The following is a 22,906-nucleotide window of genomic DNA, read 5'->3' on the forward strand; positions in this document are numbered from 1 at the left end:
TCATCATGTTGTTCGGGTGATATAAAAGTATGTCAAAAACAGTACCTCAGGTTTTACAGAATTTCTCATCAGAGCCACTGGTTGAGAAGCGTATCATTTCCAAAGTAGGGCAGGACATTATGTATCAAAGTGTGGGTGGGGCTATGCGTCCAGGAAAGAGCGAGGGAAAGGCAACCCTGCAGCTCTCTACAGATGAGAATGAGACGATCATCTACATCAGTAATGCCAAACCGAGCTCCCAGGGGTCCGTCTCTAGAATCCACTTTAAGATGCTGGATAGTATGAAAACCGTCAGTGGTGATTCAGTACAATTCTTTATCATCTTTCCATGCGGTTATGACAATTCTGATTTGGAGATGTGACATAGTTCTCACATCAAAATAAACAAGTCAAATGTAACCATAATACATCATGGATTAAGATCTCCTAAAACACATTATAAGCTTTTGAATTCATTTGATGAATACAGAGTAATTCAGTCATGTGATTTTAAATATTTTGGTTATTAACATAACACACAACATGATTGATATTGAGATGATACATTGACGTTCATTCAGGTTACGAGTTGTTAATGCGATGAAGCAATGATGGTGTATGTGAAATTGGACATTTCATCTTCTGGTGTTTGAAATAAAAAAAAAAAACAAAAAAAAACAATCACTCAACTCAGATTGAGTCACAATGTTTAGATAATTTTATCTAAAAATGTTTTCCGCGGGGTGTCCTTTGCTGTTCGATTAAGTCATTTGTTGGTGCACATAACCCTTAGAGGACAGGCTGGACTTTAATCTGCCTATACTGTAGGCCTGTTATGGTGCACTGCTATAATAACTGCATTATGTGGTGAAATATACAGGATGTCAGATATGATTTGGTGTTTATGGACACTCTCCAGCAGATAGTCAGTCTCTCATGTCTACTGCAGTCCACTGGTTATTTTATGATGAGGTTTTATCTTGACTTGATGAGTCTTTATGTACCAATGTTCCCTCAACCTGCCTTGTCTATTTTAGTCTAAGTATTGTAAAGTAAGTAAGTATTTTATTTCCCAGAATGCCTTTCAGCAACCTTTACATAAGGGGCATTATTACTTCAAATCAAAGAGGCACAAGTAGTTTTGCAGACTCATATGAACCCATATATCTACATGTAAACTATGTTTTAGAGTATTCGGTGCATGTACAGTATATGTGTCATCCAATAGCCTGCCTTAACCAACTTACTGTATAAGGTCAAATATATTCAAATCAAAGTGGCTCCTTCCTTTTGTTTTGGGCTGGTAGCAAAATGCAACCTACTTTTACAGCAACAAGCCTGTTCTGTCAGTCACTAAGGATACAAGTGAGCTACAGAAATGCTGCCAAATGAAAACACCAGCTAATCATATTCGAGGGGTTGAACTTTAAATGAACCTGCAGGCCTGCTCCCAAGCTGGATTTTATTTTTTGAGAAAAGACTTAAGCCTGCTGTCCTTATATGAATCAGACAAGTGAGTCCAAAGCTACTGCTGCTCTCTTCTGGCTGTTTAGGGCCAGTTCAAGTGTTGATCCTTCTTACTCTCTTTTCATGCCCTTTTATTGACTGTTAACATGTTTGTCTTTTTAATATTCATCAGCGAGTGTGAAGTTCAGTTTCAGACTGCGGGCCAGAGCCTGATTGCATTTGATTTTCTTGCTGGTGGCCAGTCTGTACAGATAAGTGATGGAGCAGAGACACAGTTTGCCACCAACACTGGACAACACGTGGTTTTCCTCTTGTTTAGTGTCAGCACTAAATGATTATATTTTGTAAATATACTTTTGAAAATGATTTGCTTCTAACTGATCCCTATCTTTTAAATGTTCTGTATCTTTGATTTTGTTTGTTTTAAAAAAAAAAAACGACCTTTTGTAAGATTAAAAGAATTTTAAACGCTCATACTGGGGTGAGTTATTTTGTTAAACTGAAAATTTGCAAAGTGGTCCGTAACATTAGGAGGGAAAAGTTTGACCGGAAAAAAGAACCAAAGCATTTTTCAACAAGCTGGAGGTGTATGTGTATGTGTCAACTACCCAGCATACTTATAAAATAGAACTGGGAACTGGAGCAGAAGTGGAGTGACACGGTGCTGCAGTGGTTAGCATTGGAGCCTGTGGGCTTAAAGCTGATAGCCAGAGCTAACCAGCTGTAACCAGCAACTGTCAGACTCTCACTATGTGTTTATGGTCCATGGTGGCCCATGTGTTGTGTCTAAATCTTGCTTTGGCCTTACTTCTGCTGAATTAAAATTAAACTACAAGTTTATTTCAGGCTGAGGCTACAGTTTATTACACCTACCCTCTTTACAGTGCATCATTTACTTATTAAAGAGTGAGTTAGCTTGGAAAAGAAAGTGAAAGAAACCAAGAACAGTAATTCACTTGTATTTTTCCTTTGAGCCACAAGAGGGAAGCATCAAACAAAGGTTGGGTTTGTGTACAAAGATGAGAATACAAGACATTTTGAGGCATAGCATCACAGGAGCTGCTCGGTTTCATGTCGTCATGAAGTTTGAGAAACATCTTAAAAGCCAAAACAGTTAAATTTGAAATGTTATAAGAGTTTATTCATCATACACTGGGGAAATGTAATTGTTACAGCAACAGGGTCAGTAATGTTTCTCTGCTTGTCTTTATCTTGGCTCATACAGGGTTTTGATCTCTACAGTACGAGACATGACCACTTTGTCTTTGACCTTCCCACAGCTGATCGGTGCGATGAGCTCTTTGTCCACGTACGGACGCAGCGAAGCACTACAAAAGGAATAAGGGTACCTGAGCTTTAGTTAACATGTCCAGTCACCCAAATTACCAGAAACTGTTACACCAGATTATCCAAAGTGACGGGGGCACTTTCCTTTTTAATTTGGGTGAAGTGACCCTTTGAAGTAAAGCTGTTCACTGAGCCCACTGTTGCATCAGTATACAGTGAGCTTCACAAAAACTGAAACTAAAAAACAGTCAGGCAGTCTGACTTTAACTGACTGACCATCATCTGAGGGAAAATGTCCACGGGCCTCAAAAGCTCCGTGCTCTCTTTGCACCAACTGCTTTGCATGAATTCTCCTCTCAAATGACTTGGGAATAAGCCTCAATACATCGCTGTATCAGCTATAAGGGTCTTAAGGTAGTCGTTGCTTTATTACATGACCACGAGGCTCTGTTGTTAAGGGGTTCCCTGTGCCAAAATCCAGTTTGAAGATTTCATTTCAGTGTGGTGCTTATATGCAGCACATAACGTGTGTGTGTTAATCAGAGTTCCATCATACGAAACCTACACAATGCAGAGAAAGGGAGCAGCAGAGGGTTAACAGGCGTCCAGCAGCTCTTTGTTGCCACAGGATTGCCCAGCAGGTCAATTCAGCCATCACCATTTAGATTTGTGTTAATGTTTTATTGTGTTAAATGTTGTTTCCCACGTGTCTACATGCTGAGACACATGGATCATGAGCTGTCCTGTCAGATTATTGTATCTCCAAGTAAAGGATATTCATATTTTTGGATTACATGCTCTTCTTTGGTTACATTTTACAAGCCCACTGCTTTTTTGAGCAAAGAGTGAAGCGTGAACATGCGACAAGAAGCTCAAGAAAAAATTAACAATATCCTGAATGACTAATGAGTTCAAGTTTAGTGAGCACATTCAGCTGCTTTCAGCCTGACTGCGCAAACTTTCCTATTATTCTGTTCTTCTGCACGTCTTCCATTATTGTTCCTAACCTTTCAGAAGCAGACACAGTCATGCATTCTCTCCAGAACACTGACTCTTCTAGTTGAGTTTGTTGATGACAATGTCAAGCTTTGGGGGAGGGGGCATCTTTTTTTTTTCTTCTAAAGACGCAGATGGTCAGATGGGATCTACTGCAGTCACTCGCTGCTTTCACTCGCGCCTCAATTCAAATTCAAGGTCAAAGTTTCTGTCACTGTTTAGAAAATGATCCATTAGATTTCCCTCCAAATCGGTCCAAAATGCAGCGGATTTAGATGCTGGTTGATCGTATCCTCAGAAAGCCAGAAGAAATCTTACAACTGCAGAGATTTTAGTCATGAAAATATCTGCTGAGAAGTGACTGAGTCCGACAAGTGAGAATGAGTTCAAAGATAAATCCGGTCATAATCTGTATTTTTACTTACTTATATATCGTCTTCTTTTGTGCCACAGAGCTCCAGTTTAACAGACACGTTCCTTCATAACACACACACACACACACACACACACACACACTGTACACTCAATCCCACATTCCAGTCCTGCTGTCCCAAATACAAGGGCAACAAATGTGGATTAATCCATCACTGAAAATAGTCCCAAAACAATACACTATCTCCTCCTGCTTTAAATGACTTTGCCTTTTAGAATCACAAAAGTATACATTTGTTTGGAAGAGTTGCATCCTTAATGGGTGTGTGCTCCAGTAGTTTGCTTTTTAATTCTTTAAATTCTTTTAATGATTTACAGTGATCATAAAAATCTGTGAAAATGATGGCATTTTGAGGAATGTAGTCCAAAAATAGGAGGGAATAGGAGCTGATTTCTGGTTAATTGAGGAGTTATCATATGTGTCACTTTACTCTAAACTGTAAAGTGACACATACGGTGCAGACAGAACCAAAAGGTCCTCCTATCATCTGAAATGAACCTGCCGTCACTCCTACAGCACAGTTATCTGCATGTTTTCTGATGCTGGTAAAGATTTGTAATCTTTATATGTTGTCAAATGAGAAGAATTCAACATGCAAGTAGTCATTTTAGCTGTAGTTGAACTTCTTTGAATATTTTCACCTGTACTTGATGTGGTCAAAAAGTCCTGACAGTCTTTAGAAGCAACTAGGAAACAAAATCAGGAGGAAGGAGCCAAAAGTTGTGCGTAAAAGTTGTGGAAGTTTACTTTAAGTGGGGAAACTAAAGTTTTAAGCACGAGCTTTTTCTGGCTGGCTTGACAGTCGATTGGTTGGATGTTGTCATGGAGATGAGTGACAGGACACGTGAACCGGAGGGACCGAGAGGAGGTTCAAGCGGAATAAAAGCCAGAGAGTATTTATGATGGAGAGCGGAGCGGCGGGCCCCACACACTGGATAGATTCCTCCTGTTCTGTGGAGTCACACTCTTCAGCTGAAGCCTTCTGTCCTTCTGGGACCACGTAGGACGAGTTGATGCGGAGTTAGACCGGCTCTGGTTCCTCCTCTGTGTCTCTCAGCCTGGATGATGATGGAGGTGGAGGTCGAGAGCTCCTGGCGGCGTCTGCTCAGGCTGTTCCTCTTGCTCTGCTTCCTGACCCTCCACAGCTCGGCCATCGAGACCGGTAAGACTTCGACCAGCCAACCCACACACTCCACTCACTGACGGATGACGTTTGGATCGCGCTGAAAGTGACGCACCTGTGTCAAGTGTGCGCAATTGATTTAATCTGTGCGTAACGCTGTGGCCGATGGGTGCGTAAAGCTCGTCAGGCAGCGGACAGTAGCTTTCTGACAGCTGTAACAGCGGGTGTTGGGGCTAAAGTCTGGATCTTGAGTGAAGGTCTAATCATGTTATTTATCTGAAAAAAAGAAGTCAGCCTTTAACTTGCCTAAATCCACCACAAATCACATCAGCTCAGTAAAACGTTTTATTCTCTCCAACACAAAATACATTTGATACAATGGCCTGAATATGAGTTTTTAAAAGAATAATCTGTTCGACATAGAATATTTGAATACTGGAACATGTGGGTTTGAGATAAAGCTCAGCCTATATGATGATTACTGAAATATTGTATCAGCCAGCGCTACACAACTGTGATGGTGAGGAACAGTAAAACAGAAAATGATCACCAGTGTGTTCACTACAAACCATCTATACTTCACATAAATGCTGACTCTCCTTTCACAGATTCTTGGATGTATTTGGCATTTTCCCTGTATGGTAAACAAATCACTTATCTGAATCAAACTTGTAATGTAATCCATCACATTGAACACCACGTCTGCATTCATGTTTGTCAGTGTTTCTTTAGTGATATTTGAGGATTCAGTTTAAATGCAGATTTTCACCAAAAATGAAAGCAGACTGTGGTGTAAAGTTGTAGTAAAGGAGCTGAAACAGGAAAAAACACTGACACAGTACTTTAAACTGCTCTTTTTGTCTTTTTTAATAGAATCCAAACATCACTATTATTAGTATATTGCTGTAGCTGTAGAATCAAACGATGTTGAACTAATCAAGTGATTTGATCAGTGAGTACATAATAAACTTAAGACTAAGACGCATCAGGAGTATGATAAGGTTGATAAGGTTGGACATTATAATATCATATACAGTGAGATTCTAAAGATACAAAATAAATATAAAGGATTTAAATAGTTCCTGTATTGTTCAAATTGAATAATCTGTATCTGTTTGTCTACATACAAGCTAACATTTCCAGAAAACAGACGTATCATTATGGATATTGATATTGTGATATAAAATTGCGTATCATGGGCTTTTCCATACGGCCCCGCCCTTTGTTCATCTTTATTCACCGTACTGTTTATCTGCATTGTTTGGCCTGCTGAATCATGTTTAGTGTAAAGTGGTGTAATGGAGGCCTGTGTTGAGTCACCAGTGTTAGGATAACACACGGATGGACGGTGAGGCTGCTGCCCTTTTCCACACAATGCTGTCTCAGAGTCATTTCTCACTACAGTGTGTCACTCGGGACCTTGGCCCTCACCCGCCCTCTGACTTTGCTCTCTCAAATGGACTCCATTTACGATGATAGTGTTTAAAAAGAGTTGAAATTTCAGCCTGCAAAATCTTTACAGGGGACTTGGTGTCCTCTGGTCACCCATGTTTTGGACAGTGTCCCCTGAGGCTTTGTATTTACTAATGCGGCTCAGAGGGGATGAGCCGTTTCCCACCAACAGGGGCTCCTGGGCTTCGGGACATTCCTGGAGGTCAGTGCAGGAGGATCTAGTTGTCTCCCAGGGAAACGGAGCTAATAAACTCCAGGGGTGGTCGTAAATTTTCTCATTATTTGGCTTGTGGCCCAGAGGCAGGGGGTGGTGGGTGGTGGGTGGCTGGGTGGGGGCTGATGGAGCCGGATCTGCCCACCCATCTGTCCTGGTCCGGCCTGTGGATGAGCGATGAGCCTCTTCTTTTTTTCGTATTGAATTTCCTCTTTGTGATTCCCTGTAGAGCTACAGTGGAGGAAATGAAGAATTTATGTAATTAGAAAACAAAGCAAATTAGATTGGAAGGAAGGAAATTAGGAGAAACCTGTTTCAGTGTTCATACGGACACCTGACTATTGTTTGAATGCAGCCAAGTAAATTAGCAAACCTATCCTCGAACACTTATAATACATAGACAACATAACAAACAGAAGGGCAACACATGACACCAACAAACAGGAAATGCAGATCACAAGTGCATCACTCTATGCTCTCCGGTTCCTCAGAGATAGAAAACTTGTGTTGCTGAAAAAGGAATGTCATGCTTCAACTGTGGAAGATCAAACATTATTCAGACTTATTTATGCATTCCCAATTTACAGTGCTCAGTAATTATTTGCACCCAGGAGTAACCCAGGAAATATAGAAAGAAACATTCTTGTCTCCTAGAGTTAAAACTGAGGCAGATGACTAGTGTGGATGGGCCGCAGATTCACATGGAATCATTTGTAGGGTGTTGAATATGAGTAATTATGAATAGCTTAACTATTGATGCTTGCAAGGTTTTTAAAATCATCATATTCATAAGATTTCATATTCAACTATATCCAGTAAGGGACTGAAATCCTGGAAGTCCCTGTTCCATTGACACTGACCTGTTCTCTGACCTGAAATGTCAGGCTATGTGGAAAACAGTATTCCGTACTTTGAGAAAGACACCCCTTTATGATCAGTAATGTGATCTGTTTGGAGTTTGACTTCAGTCATTGCAGAAATGCTCCATGTGTTTGTTTTCCTCTGAGGATTCTGTCTCTGGTGTCTTCTCCTCGCTAGTGAACGTGGTGGACTTCTGTGGCCAGATAATCCGGGGTGACGGCATGATTGTCAACTCGCACCAAGAATCCAAGAAGTACTATTTTGTGACCATGGGGACCGACTGCCACCTCACCATGCAGGCCAGCTCCCCTAAAGACAAAGTCCAGTTCCACTTCCGCTTCTTCCTGGTCTACAGTTTGCTACGAGTGGCCCCTCTGAGCCCGGCCCCAGTCATGCCAGAGTCACCTCGAGGCTCTGCCCCTCTCAACCCCAGGCTGGAGCCCACCTCTGGTGAAAGCTCAGGGGACCCGTGTCATGCCGGCTCATATGTCCAGTTCTATGATGGACGGGACAGGAGCTCACCCCCCCTCGGGCCTCCTCTGTGTGGGAAAAGTCCGCCGCGGCCGGTGCTGTCCACAGGAAACTACCTGACACTGAGGCTGGTGACCCGGGGGACACAGCCCAGAGTGGACTTTGTGGGGGACTTCACCTCCTTCAGACTGGGTAAGACAGACATAGACATGGCCATCCATCCCACAGCTGCTTAGAGTCTTACAGGCACTTTGACAACATGTGCATTTAGAAACTAAAGTAATAATGATGGTCTACTGATCCCGGTGTCATGAAACCAGAAAACTGGACATCTTAGAGTAGATTATCACTTTCATACAATAGCCACTCAATTAAAGCTACGCTCAATCATCATCCATCCACGTGTGTTCATTAAAACTATGTTTGTTTTATGCTAATCAGAATCACAACACAAAGAGACATTAGCCAAAGACAAATCAGACGTTTACACCAAGGAATGTTTGAGTGATGTCTGGTTGCAACATTTTCTTACTTTGAGAGCGAGGTGTAGATCAGAGGTGTGATCAGTGATGATCAGTGTGAGCTTCAGTATGGATAGATAGATCATGATATCTACATTTGAGCTCACTGCATTTATCCAAGATCTCCACTTCCCATTGTTCTCCAAAAGATCCTGTTAATGGAGAGCAAATAGAATCAATTTAGAGTGTCCTGTGTAGAGATCCAGAACGCCTTCGTCTTAAGAAGCAGCTTCTCCAACCACCTTTATGAAAAGATTTCAAAAAAGATTCATTTCTAAAAGTATTGATATGAATTATGGATAAAGAGCTTTTGTAAATTGTATGTTTGAAGAAGAAGATGACCGTAAAGGTGTGTACACATGTTGTCTATGATGATATACTGATCACGTGACAGATCGTGGTGATCATGGTGTATATAAGGAAAGCAGAAACAGTCTTGGGCACCACCCTGATAAAGGCAAGATAGCTGAAAACGTCTGGTGAATAAAGCAGAGTGTACTGGAGAAGAGAAGAGAAGAGAAGAGAAGAGAAGAGAAGAGAAGAGAAGAGAAGAGAAGAGAAGAGTTGTGAATGTGTTTTCATTTTATGGATAATGTCTGGTAGCATGTATAGTCTGTGGTAAAGGAGATGTTATATGATTTCCCTTTACTTTATGTTTTCAAGTATTTTACCTGCCCGGGGAGGTCCACAGAAGGAATTAATGAGGGGTCAAGCTTCAGCAGTATTTCTTTCTTTAGACACAAAATCATTATTGCCAAAAAATTGTGTTTCTGATTGTTTGATCCCTGTTAATGAATTATTCTCTACATTACCATTCAGTAAGCTGGGAGTGGCTTCTGTGCCCCCCTGGTGACCCTTAAGGATAAGCAGTATAGACAATGGATGGATGGATGGATGGATGCATGACCACCAGTATATGTTATCATTGTTGTTGCATGTTCTGTTTGTTTCACTTCATTTCAGTGCGCTATGAAAATACACTTGCAGAAACTTACTTTTCTGATTGTTACCTTGTGGGGGGACATTCAGCTGAACGTTCACAGTACATAAGGTGCACAAAACAAAGCAAGACACGTATCTGGACGGCACTGGACAAGTTGTGGTACAACTTGAAAAGCTGAGCCATGGTTTGTTTCTGAGATCTGTGACATTAGAGTTAGAGACATGAGTTACTTTGATGAGTTGTGGGAACACAAAATCCACAAGAAACACAATCAGCAACCATGTTGCGTCAATGAATGTAAGTGTAACTCCAATTGCAGATAATAATACACTATATATATAAATGTGATAACAGAACACTAACTTTAATGCATGGTCACCTCTGGCTTCATACATGTACAAAAGTGCCCAGTTTAATTGAAAGTGAGCTGATCAATCAAAGAGACTGTGAAAGTCCCATCTGTAAAGTTTTTCCAGCTGACTCTTCCTCTCTTGTCCCAATCCCTCAAATGTGATCTTCCTCTTCAGGTTTTAACCAATCGGAGTGCAGCAGTGAGCCTTATTTCACCTGCAGGAATGGGAAGTGCATCCCTCTCAGTTTGGTGTGTGATGATAAAGGCATTGACAACTGCGGGGATGGAAGTGACTTGGAGGAAAACCTGACAACTGGTTGTAAAGGTCAGTTAAGTGATCAGCTGATTCTTATGATGCTGACATTTGAAGATACACACATTTATCACAGCGCCCTCAAAAACCTCACTCACAGTGACTGTTGGAAGGAAAATCTTGGATTTGAGAGCTCGATCGTTACAACACATTTCCCACCATTTGACCCAAATTTGTCCTTTATCAGCAGGTCAGCTTTTACCTCCTGAACCTCCACCGGCAGTCGCAACACCACCCCCACCTTTTGTGAATCCACCCACGGTGCCAGTTCCTTCACGTATGAACTGTGGCATGCCAGACAGCACTCCCAGCCATGAGTCAGTAACAGGTGAGTAACCATTGTGACATAATAGATGATAATTCATCCAACTGGTAGAAACACTCTCCATCAGCAGGAATCAATCGGTGTGTAATACACTATGCTTCGGTGCTGCAGCTGGTTGGCTGATGAACAAATTAACTAAGTGTTCATTTGGATGCAAAGTGTCCTGATGACTGGCCATAAAACTAATGGAGGTGACCATTGAGTTGTTAATTTCACCTAAAGACTCGTAAACCAATAAATCGTGATGGATTCTCACGGCAGAGAGCGGCCTTTTGAGTGATCTGTCTCTATTCCAGCGTCAGAGGTGCAAACAGAGACTGTCTGGGCCAGCCCGGCAGCTTCTGATTGCTTTTAAGACCCGGCCAAGTCTGGCCAAAGAAAACAGCTATTCTTCTGTTCTGACTGTTCAACTGAGAGTGGGAGAAGGGGATTCACGTTCGCCTGCTGTGCAAATTGCCATCTGTTTATTAGCTGAGATCCATTTCAATGCAACCTAGTCTGCCCACTACAGTGAGATCACAGGCTGGACAGACTGACTGACTGACTGACTGATTGAGAACCAACTTAATGGTTGAATTTGCTATATGTGTGTAAATACAGGGAATCTGACAAGTTAATGGGCCCCGGGCACATCAATATGAATGGATCATTTGTCACACAAGAAGCAGCTCAAACAACCATGACAGTATTTACAACATCTGTGTCTTAGACTGCTTTATGTTTTATTCCCCCAAATGTTGGATTGTTGTTGTTCAGAGGCCCTCTGGCCATATTTATTGTAATTGTAGAGTTAGTTTCTGATGTTCATTATCTAGACATCACCCTTTGGTGTCAACATACCAGCTTTTTAATCTCTCATAATAATGGACCTAGTTCAATGAAATTACAACAGTTATTGAATTTCCTCCAAAGTAAATTTGAGTGGTTCAAATTTTATGAACTTTGGCACTCAAATCAACTCAGTTGTTTTGACAACTACTATCTTGACAGTGTTGATCTGTAAGGAAAAAGAGAGAACTTGATCATCCAAAATTTAGGATTTTATCATACTGTGCTAGCTGTGTTAGCTGTGCACGACCTGCATGAAGCCACTACATCATCAAACTTCCAGGATAAATTTCTCTTTAGATTAAAAGGATGGTGTAACATATGACAAGTGTTTCGTAGGGACTTTTAGCCAACAAATCTCTCAAAAAGATCAAAACCAACAATGTGTTAGTCCTGTTCCTGAGTACCTCCTGATATAACCTCCCTAACCTCTGTGGCTCTCAGCCCCAAGCACAACGCTCCCTAATGAAGACTGAAGCGTCCACATTTCCACACTTGTTGCTCTGATGTGTTTGTGAAAGTTTCTCATTTCCATTGTCACTACAACTCCTTTTATTTGAAGTTGGTGAGCTTCACTGCTAACTCTCAGGCCAGTGCCACTGCTAAGAGAATGATTGTACGTTTTTTTACGTAGTGAGGAACTGGTGTTATATAAGTAGGGTTCGTACAAAGTCTTGTAAGTGTAAAATACTTAATTTCTAAGGATATGTTTTCAAACTCAGGAATATGCCTAAATTCAAATATACACCTTGAAAAATGCTTGATTTTCAGCATAATCAAGTGTTTCATATACACAGTCACTCATGTACACCCTGGACTGGTCTGAAAGCCAATCACAGGGCTGACACATGGAGACAGACAACCAATCACGCCTACGGACCATTTAGAGTCACCAATTAACATGCATGTCTTTGGACTGTGGGAGGAAGTACCTGGAGAAAACCCACGCAAGCACAGGGAGAACATGCCAACTCCACACAGAAAGGTTCAAGGCTCAAACCACAAACCTGTCGGCCAGCGGATTCGAACCTTGGACCCTTTTGCTGTGAACCAACAGTGTAAACAAAGCTCAATATTCAAAGTATATAATCCGAAAATACAATCAAAGTTAACACCAACAGATGGTGAAATAAACTGTACCAATATACATTGATTGCTGTGGGTAGCAGGGAATTCAGGGAATTCGCTTCAAAAAACGTTTGGTTTAGGTACCTTGGTGCTTAAATTTACTCTGTAAAGCCGTAAGAACCCTGTGAAAGTGTTTCCCACCTGTATTGTAACTTGAATTGAGTATGGCTACCAAGTGATTGGAGAGAATGGTATTTTGCTCCTCTCACCCCCAGACTCCCCTGCCTCTCTGTCCCTACTGGTTCTCTACATCCTCCTGGGTGTGGTGGCGGGCAGCGTTGTGCTCTGCTGGTGCTGCTGGTCACCCGGATGGTTCCTATGGCGCGTCAGCATCTGTCGCTTTCTGCCCTGCTGCAACTCCGCCTGTGCCTCCTGCCAGCTCTGCGCCCACAGCTGCACCCACAGCAAGGAGCACCGACTGGCAAAAGTCACCCCACACACACCGGTCAACGGCACCCCGACAGGCACGGCAGCCAACAGCGCTGATGAGAATATTACCACGGCAGCCGTTTAGAGCACGGTGTCTGTCCAGTTGCTCAGTTTTGGCACACAGAGACATGGGTACAGCATACTGATGCTGAGCTGTGATCAGTGGTGAACATGAACAGGTACTGCATTAGGCAGTGGAACATGACCAAGAATCTTTTTAGTGAAGGTTGGACTGAGGTGGTCCAGTATGCAATGCTGACATGAGCAGAGCTGAATGGTTTTGCTTTAAATGCAATGGTGCAGGTGATGAGAGTGCTGTGTTGTAAAAAGGTTAAGCAGGGTACCGTATCATGGAATGTATGAAAAGTATGAATGTAACTAAAAGTCTATTCACCTGCTTTAAAGTTATCTTATACGTGTTATGATGGCAGCACATACTGTTTAAGAGACTGTTTGAGAAGTGCAGCCTTTAATGTCTGGCCAGTTTTCAGAAGAGACAATGAACGGTGTTAAGTTTTAAGTCTTAAACTTGGTTCTTATAAATGTGCTTTTCTGCTCTGTCTTAGAAGTAACAGTGAAACTACAATTCCAGTCCACAGCTCTGACCAAAAGTTTTCCTTGGACACACGCTGAGGAAACAGAACTACAGAATCACCCACCTGGTGACAACAGCTGTTCTCCCTTGGAGAAATTCCTTCAAACTTTCCACCCCTCTCCCAGCAGTCCACTGTTGTTTCACATATAAGCCAATGTGAAGTTTGGACAATGGAGCACAAAGTCATCCGGTGTGTAGCAGTCAGGATTTTGTAGGAAAAAAACTGTAATAATTAGTATGAACTTCTAACATGCTATTGTGTGCACAAAATAAATATATGAAACAGAAATTGTTACTAATTTATCTACATAAATCAAGCAAGTACTGTCAGCTCAAGGAGACGGATTAGTAATTGTGGTGAATACATTTCTGAAGGGTGAAACTGAAACATTAAATGTTTGAAAAATGAAAACCAATAATGTATTGATAATTTGCAGGATATTTAAAACAAAGAAAACAAGAAGATTTTGACAAAGAAACAGATTTACATTTACAAAGAAACAGTGAATTTACCAGCACTCTTCACCATGATGACATTATTGTCTTTTAATGTTTTAATGCACTGGCCAAAGTGTCATAAATTACCCCTCTACCATCTCTTCAAGTCTTTCAGCCGGTCTGTGGTTGTTTTTATTCTAGTCCAGTGCGTTACTTCTGTGTGGTGGTGAAGCTCTTCAGATCTAGTAAAATGACAAGACAACAACTGTCTTGCAGAGTTTCTTCAAATGCAGTATTTGTGCAGTACTTTGCTCATGTTTTTCACCACTTGTCTGTTAAATCCCCTGCACATGGACACCTGAACATTACACCCATATGAACCTATCAAAGATCATTTCATATCAAGGTCATTTCAAAAGCACTAATGCGCTGCAATAGCATCTTCCACGGATGTAGTGTTAAGACTTATGTTGCTTCATTGGAACTGAAGGACTTGTCCAAAATCACGAAATCATAGACCCAGACAAAAAGCACACATGAACATGTGGGGAGGGGCACCTACATTGGTTAAGTGTAATAATTTGTGTGAAACAGTATTGTCATAAAGTTGTAAAAAAAAAAAAATAGAAATGAGGGTGTTAACTAACCACACCAACAGACGATGTAAGTGGAACATGTCTTCTCAGCAGAACCCTCAGTTCTCTCCCAGGCTTCATATACAGTAAAGAGTACAGTATGGTCAATCCCCCCTGTCCCTCCTTTTACCCAGATTGATGCTCCATGTGAGGAGCAATCTGTGTTTATCTGTCCACCAGGCAAACTTTCTTTGTGGCATCCTCTAGATGGAGTAGCTCCATAACCTTTCCTCCTTCTGCCACACTGTGTGTTGTGTAACTACATTACACAGAGCCCACAGCACTGTCTTTTAAGAGGATTTTGACTTGTGTCCTTGGTAAAGCATAAGGCCATATGCTTAAACAAACAATTTGTTCCTGACCTCCAGGTTGCCAGGCTGCAACGCATTGAAGTATGCGGCCTTCTTTACTGCACAGGAATCCACGTGCATTTGTACACCCATCTAACAACACACGTACACCAAGTACAGTATACATCCACTCAGCTCGCACACACTCAGAGCTGCATGTGTGTCGCTCTGTGGAGAAGGTCAGCGCTGCAGCTGGGTGTTCCTGCCAGCAAGACATTTCTCAAGTTTACATTTAATGAGCATTTTAACAATTTCCTCACGTCACTTCACTGATAAACACACCAAAGTGATCTGTGTTTAATTATCACTGTGAGAATCTCTGACATGGGTCATACGTATTAAGTGAAACTAATAGTGATATATTCACAAGGAATCATCAACCAATTTTGCAGTTCCCTTCTGTGGTTTTTCGAGTTATTGTTTTGGTTTTCTGGTTCACATCAACCTCACGCAGCAGCAGCAGCTGTTTTCAATATAAAATCTCTGATAAACCCGCTGTGCAGATTGATTAACAGTGTAGTTGTCAATCTTCCTTAATTTACTCTAAGGAATAAAATAAACTTCACAAGGTCTGACAGCAACACACACAGCATCTGCAATTTTGTTGAAGTTAAATGCTGCTTAAGCCGAATGAAATATTGAAACAAATGCTGCACTATCAAATGGGAAATATTCTTTTTAAGGATAAATCTCGTCCACACATTAGTTGGTCATGTTTGTCCCACTTGCAGATGAGAACACTGTTGAACTGATAGACGGATACACTTCTAACTGACTGAAAAACAACTAAAATGGCTCTCTGTGCCACACATGATGGCTTTAAAGTCAAGCTCACAATTCAGACCAGGATGTAATCACGTCCTTGTCTGCAGCACTGTGCAGCCTGTTGTTCTTTGTCTGACTCAGAGGCTGCTTGGTTGACACTGGGGAGGGCTTGGCAAAGAGTCTGCAGCTTCACACTGTGTGTGTTGCCTCTGGTATCCACTGGCAACCTTTCAAGTCAAATCCCTGTTACTATGAAAGAGTAAAAAAAATCTTTCCCAACCCGTTTGTCACTTTGATTTTACTTTCTGTAATTGACCTTGCGTCCTCTAGTTAAATTGGTAAGTTGTGGAGCTGCTTTAGTCGAATGCATTGACACATGACAGCCTTTCTGCAGAGGAATCAATGCCACTAAATGATTTTAAAGCAAGAAAGTTAAAAAGTACTTTAACTCTTAACTGTTTGCTGAGCTTTTCATTTGCTGTTCAGAGTTCACCCACCTGCATACTCTCATCAATCTATGTGACAAACTTATCACAGCTATAAAGCAGTAAAGCAAACCCTTAAATTGTATTAAATCACCATTAAACTCTGTAAAACTGAGGTGAAAGATAAGAAACCTCAAGGGGCAGAACAACTAAAATTGTTCTTTGACTGACCACTGCAAAGCCCTAAGTATATAATTGAAACAAGCATGAAATGAATTTATAAAGGGACCATAGGGTCTGTATAAAATTGTGTTTGCAGGAACACAGATCTGGAAATGCTATCATCGTTCATTGTTTTATGTTGATCAGCTAGCGCTTATAGTTTTATTCCCCATGTACATTGCACCGCTCCCTTTGAAGGACGTGCTGATTCAGTTACACAAAACTCCTTAAAGGGGCTCACAGCCAGCGTAGGTAAACTGTGTTAAGAGATTTAAGAGTGATCCATTTCAGCCCTCACATGGGCCATCACTCAAACTATTCTTAGACCAAAGAGTATCATGTTGACTCAGGGTTATATTGGCCTCCCACTCATGTGTGTTCACGCTTCAGGCGGTATTGTCCCATTGTGGCTGTGCTATCTCAGTGAACCATGCTGCTGGATCTGTTAGTGACACAGCTGAACTGTCGTGTGTCCCTATAAAACCATCCAAACGCCCGGGGCTCGGGGCAAGCAGTCGACACTGGAGTGTGTCGTAGAGAGCTTCTCAGGTTAACGGACCACATGGGGCCAGTTAAACGTGCTTAGCCATACAAGAAATGTAACTATAACTAGCAATTTTTCTCTTGTACATAGGTAATAAATGTAGCTTAGGCAGCATTTACAGCCTCACAGTTGAGTCTGTGTTGATCCATCAGGAATCTATCAGCTCTGTCACTCAGCTTTGCTTGTCACCTAGTCTGTTATATTATAACTTTTCAAACAGATGTGTGTGTATAGAATAAGGAATGCTGCTGTCACAATTGTTTGTCCATTAAAATACAAAAGAGTCAATTTAACAAATTTCAACACATTTTAACTTGTTTTTAAAGTCATCTGTACTTAATTCTAATATGTTGACTAAATGTACAGCAAACATTTGAGTGAATTGATTGAAGCCAGATTGAATAAATAAAATGAACTTTATTGGTATGAAAAAGGATGATATATTTACAGTATTTGTGCAGAGCATAATATTTACAACAACCATGCTTCTCATTGAACATGTTGGTGGAGTGGCAGATCAGGTGCATCCACCAGACAATAGGTGGTGCCACACAGCAGCAAACCACAGCCACGCAGGCTCTCACATCATGCTGCCCTCAGGTATTCCTCATAAACTCCTAACTTCAAGTTCTAAAGTCCTAACTTTTCATGGGAAGACATGAACAACATGAGTCCTGTAGTAACTAGTTTTGTATGTTTGCTGTTTAGCAAAAGTCACTTGGGGTTATTTACTTTGTCTTCAAGAAGCATGCAGCCGGTTGGCCATGTTCCGTTGGCCGTGTCCATGAGTCTTGGAGAGGGCCGTGCTCTGGGTCATGGTCTCATTGTCACAAGCCAGCTCCTCCTCTTCCTCCTTCTCCTGATCCCCCACAGTGCACTGTGTCTCTGCCTCAGGAGTTTTCTGCCCCCGGGCCAACATGAGGACCATCTCTGCGTCCATCTGCTCACCACAGGAGAAAGGGTGGCACACGGTCTCGACCAGGCCGATGACCGTCCCCAGCACCGCAAACACCGAACCCACCAGGTAGACCTTCAGCAAACCACGGCTGGGTTTCTGACTCAGCATCTCTTTGGCGAAGAGGATCAACTCCGGCATGCTTTCCATTTATAGCGGTTCTGCTGCAGCTGAGATAAAATGGTGGGCTGCAGAAAAATGAAGAGAAAATGAATCAATGAAAAAAAATTAAAGGTTTATTTGTAAGTTATTTGAAGTGTTAATCATTTAAAGGCAGCAATGATGGATAATGGACAAAAAATGCTATTCAGGACATAACTTTGGGTACTAGAAACTTGCACAGCAATGCACCAGCATTAGAAAAAAAGGACTTTAATGATGCGAATTATGCAAATCCTGGCTATTTGAAAAGACACTAATTAGACAGCAGTCTAATATCTCATTGCTGTTAGTTTTTACCTCTGATGTCACCAAAGAAAAAAACGATAACTTACTGTGATATAGTTTGTTGTTTGTTCTCCTCACAGGTTCAGCTTATTCATGGGTTCCAGTTTGTGGCAAGAACGCACCTTCACTGGATACTGTGGTCATTTATAGCTCCACTCTCTCCACCCACACACCAACAGCAGCTGAATATTCATGAAACATGGAGGCTAGTCTCTGGAAACCAAAAGAGGCAGGCTTTGAGCCAGAAACTTTGACCCAGTTGTGTGTGGGCTTATTACACAGCCAACATTGTCACTAATGCTCTTACTAATACTTCATTAGAGCATGTGTAGTTTTCTCAAGGGAGTTCTGCTGCACTCTGAGCCACGTGTAATGGTAATAGTCACAGTAACATTCTCTATATTGTAGCCTGTTGACTAGTGAAGCTAAAGCGTTCATTGATGCAGTCATACTGGTGCCTATACAGTACCATACAAGGTGTACCAAAAGCTATACCAAAGTGTTCAGTAAAAACACAATCAAATTGACAAATAAAACACAAGCAGATTAAATTACAGCCAAAAGACAAAAAAAGAAAGTAGGAACAGACACGTGAGGTTCTGCAGTTGTCTGTTGTCATGTCGATGTATTGTAAGTAGGCTAAAAGTCAGACAGGTGACCAGGGGTTTTCCATTCAGTCCATATAAATCTTCCAACTGCTGCAACACTGATGAGCTGTGAACTGTGGTCAGAGTTGAGTCAGTATAGTGCACAGAGTAACCCACACCTACCACACACACTCTTGATAGTGACTAACATGGAGCAGCACAGGAAGTGCAGACAACATCTGAGAAACACCATCCCCTAGATTTCATTTACTGGACCAGTCAGATAGTCTCTGTTCATAACACTGTTAGGATCTATAATGGACTCGTGTCATTGCAGACTGACACCGTTTTAATAAATAACATCGACGAATGGCTGCATGGATATTTCAGATTTCAGAGGCCTGCTTCTGTGCACACTGGATCATTAGGATGGGTTACCGGCACACCTCAATGGGATGGAACCATCATTATGATCATCAATATTAGTCACATCTGTGTTTCCTGCTATGACAAATCAAACCGACTGCCCTTTTAAATCAGTCAATTAACTTACTAACAGGCTAATCATCACACACTCAGTGTTAATAATGAAATAGCGTGAGTGTGTGTGTGCAGAGAGAGAGAGAGACATTAATATTGAGGACATCTATGAACTATGAAGAAACACATATGGAATAATGTATTAAATGAAAAAGTGTTAAACAAACCAGAATATGTTTTATATTTTAAATTCTTTGAATTAGCCACCTTTGCACACTCTTGGGATTCTCTCAGTCAGCCTCATGGGGTAGTCACCTGGAATGGTTTTCAGTTTAACACGTGTGCCTTGTCAAGAGTTTATCTTTTCTTGCCCTCTTAATGTGTTTGAGGCCACTATTGTGCTGTGCAGAGGGTTGGTACACAGTTCTAAACAGTGAACAGCCTTATTCAACTAATGTTCTAACCAATATCATAGCGAGAACCCCTCAACTAAGTCAAGAGAAACAACAGTTCATTATTACTTCAAGACATGAAGGTCAGCCAATCCGGAAAGTTTCAACAACTTTGAATGTATCCTCAAGCACAAGTCGTGAAAACCATCAGACACTACGTGATTAAACTGGCTCTGCCCCAGGACAGGAAGACCTGGAGTTCCCTCTGCTGCAGAGGATAAGTTCATTACAGTTAGCAGCCTCAGAGACACAGCACCTCTGAGCTTAACAGCACCACAGATTAGAGCACACAATGCGTCACAGAGTTGAAGTAGCAGACACATTTCAACACCAACTGTCAGGCCAGGCCTTCGTGGTCCAATTGCTGCAAAGAAGCCACTAGTGAGGAAGAACAACAAGAAGAGGAGAATTGCTTGGGCCAAAAAACACAAGGACTAGACATTGGACCAGTGGAAATCTGTACTTTGGTCTGATGAGTCAAAATTTGAGATCTTGTCCTTGTGAGACGTAGAAAAGCTGAGCGGATGGTTTCTACATGGATTGTTCCCACTGTGAAGCATGGAGGAGGTGTGATGGTGTGGGGGTGCTTTGCTGGTGACACTGTTTGGTGATTTATTCAAAATTCAAGGCATACTTAACCAGCATGGCTACCACAGCACATTGCGCAGCGGCATGCCATCCCATCCCTCTTAATGGGACCATCATTTGACCAAGAAGGAGAGTGATGGAGTTCTGCATCAAGTGACCAGGCCTCCACAATCACCCAGCTGAAAAAACCCAAACCATCTCAACTAAACAAAGCTGACATGGTTTGGGATGAGTTGAAGGGAAAGCAACCAACAAGTGCTCAGCACCTCTGGGAACTCCTTCAAGACTGTTGGAAAACCATTCCAGGTGATCATCAAAGCAAAAGGTGGCTACTTTGCAGAATCTAGAATATAAAACATATTCTGTATGTGTATTCCAAATGGGTTCCTCCATAATTGTGATGTCTTCAATATTAAACTACAATTTAGAAAATAATAAAAATAAAGAAAAACCATTTAACCCTAGAACACTAACCTTACAGTTAGTAACACCATCACTAACGTTGGGTATATTTTACCCGATATAATATACCTGATAAAGAAATACTTCTCATCAAAATACACTGTTGCCCATAAAGTTGGAATAAAATGTTTTTGACCTCTTCTCATGAAATGATTGTGACAATGTGGTTTATTCTTGATAAATAAAGTGTATATCTTCTCAACTTTATTGATCAAACTCTTCCAAACATATCACAGTGCAACTTAAACCACAATTTGAAAACCTTTGCAAACTGTGTATTCAGGCTTTAACAAAATTGGGGGTATTGAACAATTATTCCAACTTTATGGGCAACAGTGTACATTAAAGTACAACAATACATGGCAAATTGAAGTACTCTTCTATTATTTTCCCCTATACAATGTCTCATAAAACAAAAAAGAAAGGTACCATGGGGGGACCCAATAAAAAGGCTCTAAAATAAGTGAAGAATTAGGGAATCGTTAATGAAAAATTCCTTAAAAAAAAAAAAGATACACAGTGAAACACAATGAAAATCACGTGACCACAATCGTGTGGGTGAAAATCACCCAACGTTAGTGTTCTACGGTTAAAGAGAAGGTGTGTCCAAACTTTTGACCGTTACTGTATGTGTTGTCCCAGCCTTAAAACTCCAGTCTCAGGTAGTTTTATAGGGGAAAAGGTGTCAGAGGCAGCTGAGGAAAGCTTTTATCCAACATACCCATTAGCTACATTTGTTTCATCTTAATACAGTTAAAGTTTATCACTCAACTTTATGTTCACTTATCACTATGTCTGTGTCTATAGCCACCTAAACTATTTAGACCTCATTGTTAGTCGTTTGTTTTTCAAATCAGAAAGGCAGTGCAACTGGGTCAACAAGTGGTGGGAAAGCATTTGAAAGTCTTTTAATGTTAATCTTATTGTTTGAAAGGAGCTTTAGAGGGAGCCCTTAGCAGCAGAGAAAGAATAACCTTAAGTCTCTGGCTGCTTGTTTGTTGGTAAAAGTGGTATTGTTATCAATCTGTTGTTGTATTGTTACAGTAAGACTTTTGGTCTGACCTGTGCTAGTTCATGATGGCAAAAAGGTCACATATTGGTGATTTATCAAGTTCTTTAGCTTTTGGTCATTGTCTGGAATGCAGATTTACTCTTGCTCACACACATCTGGATAGAACAAAGAAATATATGCATAAGGTAAGTTCATTATACATTGAGTTGGTATTGAAGTCAGCTGGTGTTATAGACACACTAAGAAAATAACTAATGTGCAAATAAAACACTTGTTGATACAGATAACACAACTGGAGGTTGGTGTGTAGCTTCTTTCCAGATATACATTTCATGTAATAAAGACACTAAAGTTAATGTTGATGTTTCATTGTCCAGCAGGTTAACGCAAGCTTCATTTTAACACTAGCAACCACGTATTCAATTGATACTACTGCTACTACTACTAATAATAATAATAAGAAGAAGAAGAATTGTGTCAAACTTTCAAATCCACATCTATTCCAACATCTCCTCCTTGTCTGGACAGATGGTTTCTACAATGTTCAACAAGCTTTCTTTGTCTTATAGTTCCCCTTCTGAGAATGGAGAACGGCTGTTCTTGGAGCAGATACACATCAAACTTCCTCCGCTTGCCAGTCATTTTGTTAAGTGTACATTGAAGCTGTACACAACTCCTGCAGAAGCTGCAGCCGCCTCAAACTGTGTGACAGCACGCGCAGATGTTGCACATGTGATTGTACTTAAATGTCTTCGCTGTTTGTGATCTATATGGTTACCAGCAGCAAAATTTTGAACCAAATCTCTGGAGCATATCTCATCCAGTAT

General features: G+C 41.1%; 2 protein-coding genes across 2 annotated transcripts; one reads left to right on the forward strand and one right to left on the reverse strand.

Annotated features, from left to right (window-relative positions):
- The first annotated feature begins 143 nt into the window (after nt 1-143).
- Nucleotides 144-13,207, forward strand: ldlrad2 (low density lipoprotein receptor class A domain containing 2). The gene is made up of 6 exons (XM_070839266.1): nt 144-279; nt 5,220-5,324; nt 7,990-8,475; nt 10,275-10,424; nt 10,600-10,740; nt 12,909-13,207. Exons 1-6 carry the CDS (start codon nt 144-146, stop codon nt 13,205-13,207), a joined length of 1,317 nt encoding a protein of 438 aa, XP_070695367.1.
- A 4,286-nt stretch (nt 13,208-17,493) lies between these two features.
- Nucleotides 17,494-18,606, reverse strand: LOC139217969 (G0/G1 switch protein 2-like). Its single transcript, XM_070849485.1, has 2 exons — nt 18,546-18,606; nt 17,494-18,239 (listed from the first exon to the last, which is right to left on the reverse strand). Exon 2 carries the CDS (start codon nt 18,199-18,201, stop codon nt 17,836-17,838), a length of 366 nt encoding a protein of 121 aa, XP_070705586.1. The 5' UTR covers nt 18,202-18,239; nt 18,546-18,606; the 3' UTR covers nt 17,494-17,835.
- Between the last annotated feature and the right edge of the window lie 4,300 nt (nt 18,607-22,906).

This window comes from Pempheris klunzingeri, chromosome 2 (genome assembly GCF_042242105.1).
Source record: "Pempheris klunzingeri isolate RE-2024b chromosome 2, fPemKlu1.hap1, whole genome shotgun sequence".
In the NCBI taxonomy this organism is placed as follows: domain Eukaryota; kingdom Metazoa; phylum Chordata; class Actinopteri; order Acropomatiformes; family Pempheridae; genus Pempheris; species Pempheris klunzingeri.